Genomic DNA, 15287 nt, shown 5'->3' on the forward strand with positions numbered 1-15287 from the left:
GGCCTGAGCCATCCACCCGCTTAGAGGGTCCTGGGGAATAGCTCAGACACTTTTCCAATATATAATAATGTTTGTATTTATACATGCTTATACGCTCTCTTGACTCTCTCTCTCTCTCTCTCTCTCTCTCTCTCACTGTCTAATCCAGTGAACCTGCAGTCGTTCAAGTGAGAGAAAGAGCTGAGGGACTTGGTCCTGGGAGCGCCATGCATTTAGATGCTGTCTGGTTAACATCTTAATCCTTCACAATGGCCTTGGTGAAAGAAAATCCAGCTGTTCGGGTGTGTATACTGGCATGTACTGGACTTGTGAAAGGGAAATTTTAACAGATGTTAACACAGAGTAACAATGTAGATGTGAGATAAGGGCCTGTATGTGTTGTAGTGTATATATCTGAATTTAAATACAGTTGTATGTTTTATACCATAGGGTTATTATACTGTGGAATAAAACATATATAAGTACAGAAAGTATGACTCCATATTGTAAAGTCTTTCTGTCCAATACAGCCAAGCTACACGGTGTCTATCCCATAGTATATGTGTAAGTGCATTAACATTCAGTTTAGGTTAAGATCTACAGTATATGTACAGAGTGCAAAATAAATATAGGCGTGAAGAGTACAGGAAGTAACAGCAGTGTACTTATATAATAATAATAATAATAATAATAATAATAATAACAATTATTATTAATATTATTATTATTATTATTATTATTATTATATGTTAAGCATAATAAAACAAATTTTCTATAGAAACAGGATGTTTTAGACAAATGTCCCTGCAATTGCTTCACAAAAAAATCTTATAAATATTTATTTATACATAAATGCATATAATTTATTATCATTATTATTATTTTGTTATAGTAAATAAAGCACATATTTTGTCCTAACATTGTGTGTGGGTGGGGGGGATATATATATATATACATATAGATAGATAGATAGATAGATAAATTGTATGAATTTATATAAAAAATAAATACATTTACTTATATATATATATATATATATATATATATATATATATATATATATATATATAGTATTTAATTATGAATCAACTAAATTCAACAAATTCTGCATATAAATAATGAAGTAAATAATATTAATTAATAATAAATGAACTGTCCTAATGGTATGTGTATGTGTGTGTGCATGTACAGTATATGTTGTATACATACACATATGTAACATTTTGATTTAAAGGGAAAATACCAACAGGGGCTGACATCAGTGTGAAATTTTGATCAATTCCACACTTTTGTTTTTAAATAAAATATCTCATTCGCAAATTCACCCCTAAATCTTTTGATTTTGTGCTCAGTGTGCCCCTAATGACTCCCCCAGCCCATAATCTACAGCATCCAAACAGGAACGAACCAATCGAATGTGGTGAGGCAGCACATGGCAATGCTGATTTGGCCAAACTGAGCGGATCCACATCTATTAACAGAAGGGGAAGACACGCAGGAGGGCACAAGATGTTTCAGGAGGGGCAGGTGATAAACGTGGGGCGTGACCATCGATGATGAGCCTGTTATTGTTCTCCAAATCGAGCCGTCTCTCTCTCTCTCTCTCTCTCTTTCTTTCTCTCTGTGTGTGTGTGTGTGTGTGTGTGTGTGTGTGTGTGTGTGTGTGTGTGTGTGTGTGTGTGTATGTGTGTGTGCGCCGTGGGTGTTTATGAAAGGGGAATTAGGGGGGCGCCTGTGTTTAATCATTATGAAGTGGGAGAGGGGTGACCTACCAGCTGAGTCCAGCGCTGCTCCAGTGCACACTGGGTGGAAAACAAATGCCCTCAGGCACACGTGAGCTCACACACCGACACACACACAAAGAGGGTTAACACTGGCTCCATTTCATGAGTCAACTGTGAGAGCGAAATCGACAAACAGTTACTGTTGGGGGACAAACAAAGGGGACTGGTCTTCTAATATGCAAGCAAACACCTTAGTGTATTGGCTTTTTTATGTTTCTGTAAATCTAATAGAAATATCCGCATCATTATATTTAAGATAAGGTGTATATATAAAGTGTATAAGCTACTGAGGACAACAAAAATTGCAAATATGAATGGTAATAACATATTGATTACGTACTATATTTATTGCAGCCAGACTTCCAGTATTGATCTTGTTGTTCATAAACTTTATATTCAATATAAACTCAATTTACCTCATCACCCACATACAATACATTCAATATGGACACTGATCATTCCTCTAAATGGTGTCAGAGATTCTGTGGGTGTGTGAAGATCTCTGGGTTAGACAGATGGGTAAAGAAAGGTGATATTATCTCACTATCTTCTTTTTTACTAACCATCATTTGTTTATTGGGCACTCCACACAGCAAAGGGAAAATATCTATATTATTACTATTTGTGTCCTGGATATCACACTGTGTAGCTTCATAAGCTATTGAAAACTCCACTCTGAAACACATTGAATATGTTCATAGCAATGTGCGTAGCATTTCTTCTGCTAATTCATTGTCTTTTCTCCACGAACATAGGCGTTTATCGCTCACCATTTACCAGGGATGTTCAACATCCTATTAATGAGAAATCCTGTGTAGAAGTAGTGGAGACAGCTAACACTGGACTCCAAGTTTCAGAATGCAATGCAGCTTTACGGCGCACTTACACCGAGTTGAACAGTAGAGACTCGGCTCAGCAAGTTAGCGATCTACGTGACGATGAACGTGATAGTGATGATGGTGGTATTAGCATGAAGGTTGAAGCTTTGTAAGCTGATCTGTTTGAGCACTGAGTACTGGTGAGTAGACGAGAGAGCTGGATAGACAAAAAGGACTAAAGCTCTGCCGCATCAGTCTCTTTAGGCTCAATGTAGGAAAGCGTTAACCACAGCGAAAACAGAGCAGAAGTAGTTTAATACAAAACGTCAACTCAGAATTTCAGTCCGAAATAAATCATGGACTCCACGGAAGATCACATCCATCCATCCATCCATCCATCACATACACACTCACAACCCATTCATACACTACGGACACTTTAGACATGCCAATCAGCCTACCATGCATGTCTTTGGACTGGGGGAGGAAACTGGAGTACCCGGAGGAAACCCCCGGGGAGAACATGCAAACTCCGCACACACAGAGCCGAACATGAGCCCTCATAGCAGAGGAAACATGCTAACCACTAAGCCACCGTGCACCCTCTGAAGATCACATGTTAATTATAATATTAATATGCAAATCATTCAGTGTGTATTTTTTTTTTTCCTTTAAGGTAAAGTTGCACCAATATACAGGCAATATAGCGTAGCAGCAGACGTCACTTTCTCTCGATATCGTTCAGGATGCCACCAAAATCATAGACACTTTTGCATACACACAGAAAAACCAAGTAGCTACATGGATTGAACCACATCAGACATCGGATCGTCCGGCGTAAGTTAGAAGTGTCAGTGGCTTAATGTAGCTCCAGGACAGGATCTCAATCTCAGTGAGCATACAAATAGCCCTGAGGTCTGCTCCGAATCAATATCTCAACAGGGGCTATGAAGATCTATCAGAGACACTGCTCGAATCCCTTCAGAAGCTGGAAAGAAAAGCCACTTTTGCTCTACTGTGCAAATGATGTTTAACACCAATGCAATTAGCAAGTCTTCTTATAAAACTAGCACTGAGAACATAAGGTACTTCTTCAGGCAAGGAGATCTGCTTTACACATGCACGCTCATGATTATCCTAAATCAGCGTGTCAGTGTAAGCGGACCTGAGGGAGTTCCTAGAACGTCGCGCATGCGCAGTATGCCCTAACTTAACCCCGCCCTAATTTTTTTTTTTCTTCTCCTTCTTCTCCTTCTTCTTCTTCCACTACGCCGTTCAGACAAGCTTGCATTTTAATTCAGCGCACAAGTTACTTATTTCACCATCGATCAGCCGTAATGCCGAATCAATGTTCATCTTGTTACCTGGACCAGAGCCGTGTAATACAGTGATATCCCCGTCCACAGGAACTCATTGCCTTTCGCAAAAGGACTTTACCGTAAAATCAATGTGAAGGCACGAGCGGGCAGAGGAGAGGAGAGGAGTGAGAGGAGTGAGAGCCGGGTGCTTAATATGTATAATACTCACATGTGTCTGAGAGTCGCTCATGTGACGATGATGATGATGATGATGATGATGATGATGATGATGATTTAGTAAATCGATAGCAGGAGAACTTTATGGTATTAACACAGAGTTTTTGTTTTGTTTTGTTTTTAATAATATATTTAACACAATTGCATTATTATTATTATTATTATTATTATTATTATTATTATTATTTGTGTTGTTGTTGTGTGTGTGTTTTAGTCACATTTTTAAACCATTATTATATCGCTTGCTGCACCATTGCTATTGCTATATCTCTATATCACTGCATTATACAGGATTATACAACAATAAATTGAATTCACCATCATCCTGAAATTAAAGAAAGCAATATCTTCAAGTTCAGCGGTTTTGTCCAGCAAAGGGGGAAAAAACGGATATACTATATATGTCGCACTTGTGCAGAAGCGGCGCAGATGTTGGTAAACAGCGAAAATTGAAAGTGACCCAGCTCTGGCACGCGAAGACCCCGCAGAGCGCGAGACGAATACTCACACCGGAGATACGGACACGCAAGGCAACACCGCGCGCGCTCACACCGTCGCAATCAATTACCGTTTACCCGCCCGACTTTTCTGATGCGTGCATATGATGATACACACAAGAATAGCCTAGTAAATCCGAGTTAATCACTACAACGTACAAAAAAAAGAAAAAAAAACCTCTCTATCCACTTTAACGGAATGGCTTTCAGGGCTGTGCATGATGTTCATTTTCGCTCGTGCACCAGGGTCAGTCGGTGTATCATGCAAACCCTGAGGCCTGAGGCAGAACTGTGGCGTTAGGGTTAAGAAAATGGCCGTGGCCTGCAGAGGCAAGCCTAATCTAAGCCACCTGTAGATTTGAAACCCGGTCACGGCGTTTTAAACGAAGGGGTAAAAACCAGAAGCCGCTCCCTCACCAAATTTGCTCTCCGATGCGAATTTGTTGGAGCACTTTTAATAAGTCGCACTTCATTGACTGCTTGCAATTTGCTGCAAATTGCAGTGTGTCCAGGGAACTGGTAGAAAGTCTTCACATTTTTTCCCCCCTCTTCTATGTAAAGTTATATCTTTACTGTGTGCGCCATTGATTGGTGTAACGCAATTAACATGGTATCATTCTTAAAGTGCAAAATCATTCCTGAAGTTTTCGTTTATTGCATTAATCCTGTGTAGCATTTACACACCGATAGATTCATTAGCCTGCCTTTATACTTGCATGTGCTACTTTAAAGGCTTATTCGGGATAAGCTCTGATAAGTTTTAGCTGGCTCGAACAGAAACTTCACACTGTGTAAACATGACAAATTAATGTGTATTCATTTGTGTGATACATTGTGTATGCCTTTGCTCGTGAAAACCCTGGGCCGACATTTAAATGTATGACATTTAAACAGCATTTAAATTTCAGAAGGCGCAACAGATGGTTCATAAATGCGTAAAAAAAAAAACGTAGTGGTAAATCACCTTAGTCCAGTTTATAACCTAATATCTCCCTCTTTTCCCTTAATGAAAGCTTAGCTGAAAAAAATCCAAACAAACTCTACAAACTCCTGAAGCTGTTTTGGCTTTTTCCCCCTCTTTCACCCCAGTCCTCCTTTGGAGATAATCAAATAAAAGTCTGTTTGCCAAAGCAGTTAAAGAAAATGAGATTTGAGAAAGTCGGCCTCTCTCTCTCTCTCTCTCTCTCTCTCTCTCTCGTGCATTTCTCCTCCTCTGCCCTAAACAACCTTTTACACATCAAGGCCCATTAATTGTGTTTTCGTTTGAAATCCTTTGTCACTGCAATTAACCGATTTGGATAAGACGTTTAAACTACTTCCATGTGTGATAAGGTGTGTGTTACTTGTTTTCTGTCGCCTGGGCTTTGTGAGGCGATCTTAGGAGTGTCATTTGTAGAGCCTCCGTTTGAAGCCTTTGATATTCTTTTCTTTTTTTTTTTTCTTCTTTTTTTTTGCGGCGGGGTCGTGTGTATTGCGCGAAGAGAGCTGTGGGTCTTTTTGTTTATTTGGATGTTTGTTGGGAGAAGGAGAAATGGTGTCATCTGCATAATTGCCTGTAAGGACGTCAGAGAAATTATCCTTCAAGAGGCACATCGGAGATTGCCCTATTTATGGCCGAACTTTGAAATATACGGCCGTGTTATTTATTTATTTGTTTGTTTGTTTGTTTGTTTATTTACTGAATTGCCATAAATTGGTTACTGGGTGCCACAATAGGCTGAATGGCTGAAGCTAATTCAATAGCAACTCAAGATATACATATTTTTATACATATTTATTTGGATGCAGCATTATTATTATTATTATTATTATTATTATTATTATTATGCGCGCGTATTCCGTGCCACAACATTTGAAGCAAATAATCCGTCTCGTCACCGCGCATTATTTAAACGAATTGATCTTTTATCGACTCCATAATAAACACACAGGGTTAAGCGGTAGGAGGACACCAAGTAGGCAGGCTGTCTTAATGCTTTTATGGCCTCGCCAGTTTCCCGACTTGGTGTGAAAGGGGAAAAAAAACGTGTGAAGTTGGCTCATGTGCACGTGTTTGAATTGGGGCAATAAATCAGAGGCAACGCTTGGGGCTGTAGTGGGTTCCGGGGAGGAGATGCGTGTGGCTCCCGGGCTAGAGGCGCCTTCGGGCGGCTACAGCAGCGAGGACGCACCGCTGACTACCCGGAGACTCGGGTGACTACCGAGTCAGAGCAACTCGCACACCGAGAACAGGTCTTGAACAGAAGGACTAACATTTCTGACAGTAGAAGTGGTCTACAAACTCAGATATACTACTTTAAAAACAAGCTAGGTTTTTGTTTGTCCCAGATGGCGCAGTGGTGCTGTGGGGTCAGCCGGGTGTTTCAGACTAACCCGGTTTGGTGTGCGTCTGTATGTATTATCGTTCCATGCACATGACCAGATACTGCTGGTTTGAATTATTAAGCCTCCAAATCCCGAATCGTTTTCCTCAACATGCCTGGACATGGTAACAGAAGACAAGATATGGAAAACAAGAAGTAAAATGGTCATTAATCAACGTAACATACCTGCTTGCACTGTATTGAAACAAATTGTAAACTACTTAAGAAGACTCAAAACTGATGATAAAAAAAAAAAAAAAACAGAAACAGTACCAATGGACTTGCTTAAAATTATGAAGATATGTAAATTGTGACTCTGTTGTTGTTGTTGTTGTTGTTTGTGGTAAATGTTATAACTTCTTGTAAGAGTATTTGGAGTTTATAATTTATACTGAAAATACATACATCTTCCCTGTGTAATACATGGATCTGTGTAAAAGTGTGAATCTATGTATGCGTTTTCTGTATGTATCTCTGTGATACATATTGTTATATATGATAATCTCTGTTTTGATGGCTGTATTTACCACAGATGTGTGTAATAACCTGACAAAAAAAAAAAAAAAAGAAAAAAAAAAAAAAACCCTGGACGCGCTGAATAGGCGGTGTGAATGAGGGTATTATAGAGCTACAAATTACACAGCAGACGCTGCTATGACAAATACAATAATAATCATCAGTTTAAAAGCAGATTCAGGGCGTTTTAATAAAGTGCAAGGCTTTCCTGGAAATCTAAACGCAATATGTCCTTAACTAATGCTTTTTTTTTCTTTTTTCTTTTTTAAATCATAATATATCTGAGTTCTTATCCTGTGTAGTATTTAAATAAGCTGAAGACTCAACCACTCAAACGCGCCGTTGTTTTGCATAGGCTTAGCAGAAACACAAGGGTATGATGATACAAAGTCCGGATGTAAAACAATCACAGATGTGTCCCTGACATATTTTCATCTCTCGGTTCAAGGAATTTCAATTCACGTCGTGCTGTTTAGTTTTAATCCGCATTATTTACAGGAGGCTTGGGAGGCTATCAGAGGCATCATTTGTAGGGCAATCCTTGGTCTTATATGATCAAGATCAAATATGATAATAAAATCACACATGAATGCATAATGAGAGCGTTTGTAATTATGTTTCAGAAAATCAAAGCAGCTTTAGAGTCGATATATGTACTTATATACTGTGTATAGGTTAGTGCAATAATAATAATAATAATAATAATAATAATAATAATAATAATAATAGATAAGATATATTCTCATGTCGTAGAGCCAGCAGAATGGAGAATCCACAACAGTGTGGATTGCTAAAGCTGCCATTGCTGACGCGTTCACGGCGCAGGCGCTAATCGCCGGACTTCTCCGTTCTTGTCAACTTACTCTTTGAAGTCAAAACGACAACATGTCAACTGGCTGGATGTTTGAAATTAAAGGAGTAAGATGAACACCGAGCAGCTCGACGTTTGCTGAGATTAAAACTCTGGTTAAAACAATTCTGAATCTCTATACCGAGAGTTTTTGGTTGTTGTTTTTTGTTGTTGTTGTTGTTTTGTAGTTGTTGTTGCGCGTATAAAACTCCGACAGTGCTCTTCAACTCTAAAGTCCTACAGACTTGGGCGAAGATTTCGCGCAGGGAACGCGTCCAAACGAAATAACACAAACAAAGAAAAAGAAATTGCAAAAGTTAATAACTGAGCAAGAATGAAATGTACCGTTTGTGTGTTAAAGAGAGAAAGAAAGAGAGAGTGAAGAAAGAAAGAGAGAGAGAGAGAGAGAGAGAGAGAGAGAGAGAGAGAGAGAGTGGGAATTAGCCCGTGAAACAGGGGAAGGACTGAAGCGGCGAACAAATGACAAATGAAATGATTGGCGAGCCATAAAATGAGACTTGAAACTCTTTCAAATAAGAGATCGCGACGTCAGAGCGCCTATCCATACGGAATAGAGCAGCAAGAGAGGAAAAAAGGGCAAAAAATAGACGAGAGAGAGAGAGAGAGAGAGAGAGCATGTGAGAGAGAGAGAGCGAGAGAGAGAGAGAAAGAGCATGTGTGTGTGAGAGAGAGAGAGAGAGAGAGAGAGAGAAGTGAACGTAGGGGAGAGACTTGAGAAATAGGAGGAGCTTCTGGGCGACTAGAAATGTCAATCAGAGCAAAAGGCGTCCCAATAATCTAAAGCAATCTGTAAGGACCTGACCTTAGTCCATTCAGATCAATAGGGAAGCGAGGGAGGGAAGCGGCCGGCGGATCGTTTACGCGCGGCCCGTTTTCGGAGGAAATATAGACTTCCCTTACACTTTTGTACTCACTGTACACTGGATATCGTAGCGCGCATCGAGAAAGCGATTTTTGTGTGTGTGTGCGTGTGCGTGCGTGTATGTGTGCGCGTGTACGTGTGTGCGATTTCAGCAGACTGCTGTTTTTTTCCCCCTTCGTTCCCCAACTACAATGTCTTTCCCACAGTTGGGATACCAGTACATCCGACCGATATACCCGCAAGAACGGCAAGGGATCGGCAACGCGCGCAGCGGGAGCGAGCTCAGTCCGTCCGGCACGCTCTCCAACGTTCTCTCCACCATGTACGGATCACCTTTCAGCGCTGCACACACCTACGGAGCGTTTCTTCCTTATTCAAACGACCTGTCGATTTTCAGTCAGTTGGTGAGTTATCCTCTCATGCAAAGATTACGTAAATCTTCTCTTTTTATCGGCTTCTTTTTCTTCTTCTGGTCTATAATCTTTTTTTCTTTTTCTTTTTCTTTTTTTTTTACATACCACTCGTTGTGCGTTTCGACATCAAAAACATTTCTGCAGGTTATGGTAGCATGGTTTTGCAAGACAGTAGTGAACTTTGCTGTTGACTCCGTTTGGCAAATACGAAATGAAGAAAAAAAAAGTAACAAATTAACCAATAGTACTTTTTTTTTTTGTTACACAGAAATAGGCCTGTGTGTAGACTGCCAAGCAATAATATAATGTACAAAAAAGTTCTGTAGTCAAAACATTCATCAAGAGGAAAATCAAAATATATATAAATATATAATCTATTTTTAAAGCAAGCTACCATGCATAATTCTGTTAAATATCTTTAATGTGTGTGTGCGTGCGTGTGTGTGTGTGTGTGTGTGTGTGTGTGTTAACTATGTCAACAAATTGGTTATTTTTAAATTGATACCTAACTACCCACTTCTTTTTGTACACATGAAATTCAGTATGTTTCTTTGTGAAGCTACAGTAATGCCAAAAAAAAAAAAAAAAAAAAAAAAAAAAAAATGGACAGTAATTATAAAGTTTTCTTTGTTGTATTTTCTAGCAAACATGTTTGTTTCACATCCTAAAATTCTTGTGCTTATTTTTCAGGGAGCTCAGTATGAGCTAAAAGACAGTCCAGGTGTCCAGCACCCAGCGTTTGCCCATCCTCACCCTGCTTTCTATCCCTACGGCCAGTACCAGTTCGGAGACCCATCCAGACCCAAAAATGCCACCAGGGAGAGCACAAGCACGCTGAAGGCCTGGCTCAGCGAGCACCGCAAGAACCCGTATCCTACCAAGGGCGAGAAGATCATGCTGGCCATCATCACCAAGATGACCCTCACCCAGGTGTCCACATGGTTCGCTAACGCCCGGAGGAGACTGAAGAAGGAGAACAAGATGACCTGGACGCCGCGCAACCGCACGGACGAAGAAGGCAACGTGTACGGCAGCGACCACGAAGGCGACGATGGCGACAAGCGCGAGGACGAGGAAGAGATCGACTTGGAGAACATCGACACGGAGCACATCGAGAGCAAGGACGAGCTGGACGAGCAGGACGAGCTCCACTCGGACTCCAAGCTGGACGCCAGCTGCGACTCGGAAATCTCGGACGGCTATGAGGATTTACACGGGCCCGAGCCGAAGCTTTTAAAAGCCGTGGCCCAAGAGGGCACAGACGCGGACGCAGACGCTGAGCGGCCCGATCACTTCCACCACCATCATCACCACCTACACCACCACCATCACCATCACCTTCCTCATTCATTAAACCTCAAAACGCAGCCTCCCAGCAGCGAGCAGATCAAACTCAACCCGGTGTCCAACTCTCCTCCAGCTGAAAACAACGTAGCCCCGGTGCAAAAACCTAAGATCTGGTCTTTGGCTGAGACAGCCACGAGCCCGGACAATCCCCGGAAATCTCCACTCGTCAACGGGAGCTCATCCCAGGCCGTCATGCCTCCTCATAGACTCGTTTCATGCCCGGTGGGCAAACTGCAGAACTGGACGAGCCGTGCGTTCTCGGCGCACCAGCTCGCGCTGCTCAACTCAAACCACTATTTAGGACTGGCCAATCAGGCTTCAGCCAACGGCCTCGCGCTCTACACTGGCAACAGGCACACGGAAGAGCGCAATGTCAGCTCAGAGACTGCACACTCAGGTACATCACATCCCCCTCACTGAGCCTGTGCCCACATTTGAATACTCCTCGTGAACATGTTCCTCACGAACACTGTTTTCGTTTTCCTATCCAGTGCATATATAAATATAAATATATCAATATTTTTTTTCTTCTTCTTCTTCTTGTTCTACAAAACTCCGTGCTTTCAAAAATTTAAGAGGCTAAACACTTGTATACAAGAAAGGAGCATGCGCATTTAAGAGAGGGGGCAAGAAAAGCATCAAAAACTCTTTAGATTTTGTCAAGGCTGTTTTAAAAAAGAAAAAGAAAAGAAAAAAGATTTCAAAAAGTCGAGCAGTGTAAAACCTTCACTCATAGTCTAATTACAATCAGGTATCCAGAACGATTATTTAATTGTCCTTGCTGTTATTTCGGAGAGATCTAGTGCCTTGGAAGCAGAGAGAAAGAAAGAAGAAAGAAAAAAAAAACAGCCCGTCATAATCATAAGTGTATCTTGGCAATTTCATTTTCAAGTTCATAATAGTTATAATAATTATTTTTATTTGATTTACGTAATTGTGTACTATTGGATAGCCACACGAGTTTCAACCACGGTTCCATATTGTGCGCTTTTTATTATTATTATTATTATTTTATTTTATTTACTTTTATTGTTTTGTTTTGTTTTTTTTTGTTTGTTTTTTTCTTGTGTAGCTGAATGTCCAACATCGCAAAGAGGGTTCAAACATCACAAAACGCAACGTTTGGCAATTCAAACGAAAAACAGTATACAAAAACAATTCCTTCCCAACAACCATAATTACTTTGCTATTTAAAACTTTCACTTTCTTGATCCCAAACCTTTTCTAACTTCCCCCATGTCTCTTAGGCCTCAGGACCAACCTGAAGCTGCCATCTTATTATCCAACCCCCTTTTCCACCTTATAGAGACTCTTTTTATAAATCTTCATTTTAACCTGTCGTAAGGAATGTAAAAAAAAAAAAAAAAAAAAAAAAAAAAAAAAAAATGAATAACACACCCTGTGTACTTACCTTGTAAGCATGTCCTTGTGTATAATTGCTAATGCAATGCTGTAAAAAATTGTAGTCTGTGAGGTTTTTTTTTCTTCCTCTTTTTTTTTTCCCCTTTTCTTTTGTTTTGTGAGGATTCGATGTTGAAATGTTTTGTATATATATAACGTAAAGAAAGAAAATGTACATACTTGTGATCCAAAATTGTACAAGAAAGTCTATATTTTGGCTAATAAATGAACTGCGGCAACTTAAACACACCAAATGCAATGTTTTAATTTTAACAAGCATACTGTATGATTTAGGGTGTGATCAAAACTTTTTAAAGAAATGAATACTGACATATTAAATAGTAAGGGAAAATATTCTTGTAAACACTGTGAAAAAAGAGGACAGTGACGTATGATTTTTTTAACCATGATCAGTAGAGTTTAATTGGATTCGGGTTTGGGAGCAGCCATACTGTACAGAAAAGATGATTGGCTGGGATGTTTTTTTTTTTTTTGATATGCAGTTCTTCTCTTGAGGGAACTTCACCAGGGCTTCTGAGGCTTGGCTAAGCACGAATTGGTCGATTTGAAACGTTTTCCTATTTCAGAGCCTTGACTGTAATTAGCTCCTTCTTGAATCGCATATTTGGATATTAATGGAGGGGGATTATCCTCATCGAGGCGTAACAGCCAATATGAAATGAATAATTATTTCATTTATATTGGCCTGAAATCGCATACGACTCAATTTGGCTGAAATGAGAATTGATTCTTTTTTCTTCTTCTTCTTTTTTTTTTTCCTCCCCAACATTTTTTTCTTTTAAATTCTTTTATTATCTTATCCTTTTAAAGAAGCTAAAACAGTTCAAATACCTTTACCGGTTGTTTGCTTAATCTCCTCTCTCATATGAAATGTGTGATTTGGTCTCTCTCTCTCTCTCTCTCTCTCTCTCTCTTCTTTTTTTTATTATTAATGCATAATGAATTCTAATCAGACACCGATGCCGCGCTGCTTGCCATATGCCTGAGATACACTGAGAAATAATTTATTTATGTTTACACCCCCCTTCACCTCCATCCATTCCCTCCATTTGCATGGAAGGAGCTTTGTTCCAGGGCTGGAAAAGCTCGGGAAAGTTAGAGTTGGAGCTCCCTCTACAGTCTAGCACAATCCGCCCTTTTCCATGTTTGCGGGACGCAGGGGAACTGGGTTTGACTTATTTGAACTTATTTTCTATTTAACCTTAAAAAAAAAACACGTGAAAAAACGTCGCGGAGGCAAGTGATACCGCATTTTGCGTTTTGCGGTGTATTTTTTTTATTTATTTATTTTTAATTTCCACACGCAGGCGATCAATTACCACATGATAGCAGTAGGATTTACATTTACGACTCACTACAATCTTGACACTAATAATAATAATAATAATAATAATAATAATAGCAATAATAATAATAATAATAATAATACCGTATGGTCTGTATCCAAATAACCTCACAGCAATAAATAAGAAGAAAAACGAAAAAAAAGGGACTAAAAGAATGATAATAAAGGTTTAAATGAAAACTGTCGCCATGACGACATTTTCATATGATGTATTATACATTAAACAGCCAACGTGTTTTCTAGTATCAGCTATTAATCACAAAAATGCATTGCTTTCTAGTCCAAATAAAGCTAAATTTGTTTTTTTTTTTCATAATACAAATCATTTCAAGTCCTTACCACTATTTATTCGTTGCAAGCTTTTTATTTATTTATCACGTATGATTGGCAAAGTTATTTCCTAAAAATTGAGTTCAACTTCCAACGAATTTTTAAGATTTGTATTTGACAATAAAGCCTACGAGTCAGACAAGACATTCATTCATGTAATATAAAACATTATGTCTTTACAGCGGATTTGATCAAATCAGCATCTCCGGTGCAGGAATGTTGAATTGAAATTTAATTCTAAGGGATTGGGACGCCAACATGTCTTATATTCTTTATTATTATTATTATTATTATTATTATTATTATTAGATGCTGTTAACGTAAACTCAGATTGCGCCCGCTGGAAAATAACCACAAAGCGTGAATGTTTTTTGACGCAGTCAGTTAAGTTTAGTGTTTACTCGGGAACGCGCGTTTTGTGAACGTGCACGCGTGACCAGCTTTGTCCAATTAGCCTTGAGAAGTTTCTGTGGATGGCAGCCTGGGGGTAAACCTGCTCGTGCATACTAACCTGGAGGGTTGTGACGTAATAACAATTAATTACAGACCTAACAGAAATAGTCGCATATACATTGATAAGACATGACGTTGTAAATAGCTTAATTTTTCATGAAAGAAAATTAAATATATCAATTACATGTATTCACATTAGTGCTGAAGAATGTTTCTCTCAGTATAGTCTGTCAGGACTTTATTTACTTTTTAGAGAACATTTATTTGATTGGTTGTTTGAGTGAATTTGAGTGGCTGTTTTTATTTTTTGTTTGTTTTTTTGTTTTTTAAACTAAATTTAGGAAAGATTTATGTTTCAAGGAGCTCTGAAGGCAATCTTAACAGCATATCTCTTATTTGTTAACCTCAAGCTAAACAGTGCAAGCATGGCGACCTCTTTAGCCACGATCATTACGTTAAATTAAAGATTAAGATGCGTCTCCGGAAATGACATAAACACAGACGACAATGTTGTCATGTACGCGTCCATTTTGTTCCTTTTTCTTTTCTCTCCACTCAGCAATTGATGTGCATTAATGAACATTTTGCTCAGAGCTATAGGCGGAGGCTGCGGGTGGTGGGCTCTCGTTTATCCCGAGTTAAGTGGATGTCCTTGTGGTTAACGAGCAATAATCAACAGCGACGCCTCTTTTTAGTCCAGCGCTGCAAGCGATGCTAAACACTCCAGCAGAGAGCAGCTTTTTCTCTCCAAT

At 39.3% G+C, this 15287-nt stretch overlaps 1 protein-coding gene across 1 annotated transcript; it reads left to right on the plus strand.

Annotated features, from left to right (window-relative positions):
* Positions 1 to 8744: 8744 nt before the first annotated feature.
* Positions 8745 to 12378, plus strand: irx3a (iroquois homeobox 3a). The gene is made up of 2 exons (XM_053617272.1): positions 8745 to 9629; positions 10329 to 12378. Exons 1-2 carry the CDS (start codon positions 9417 to 9419, stop codon positions 11403 to 11405), a joined length of 1290 nt encoding a protein of 429 aa, XP_053473247.1. The 5' UTR covers positions 8745 to 9416; the 3' UTR covers positions 11406 to 12378.
* The last annotated feature ends 2909 nt before the right edge of the window (positions 12379 to 15287 follow it).

The sequence above is a fragment of the Ictalurus furcatus genome, chromosome 27 (genome assembly GCF_023375685.1).
Source record: "Ictalurus furcatus strain D&B chromosome 27, Billie_1.0, whole genome shotgun sequence".
Classification (NCBI taxonomy): Eukaryota; Metazoa; Chordata; class Actinopteri; order Siluriformes; family Ictaluridae; genus Ictalurus; species Ictalurus furcatus.

Bases quoted from the DNA above. Each gene is read 5' to 3' on its own strand.
- irx3a (XM_053617272.1), top strand. From the start codon at position 9,417: ATGTCTTTCCCACAGTTGGGATACCAGTACATCCGACCGATATACCCG. The intron at 9,630-10,328 runs GTGAGTTATCCT...CTTATTTTTCAG, and splicing joins TGTCGATTTTCAGTCAGTTG to GGAGCTCAGTATGAGCTAAA.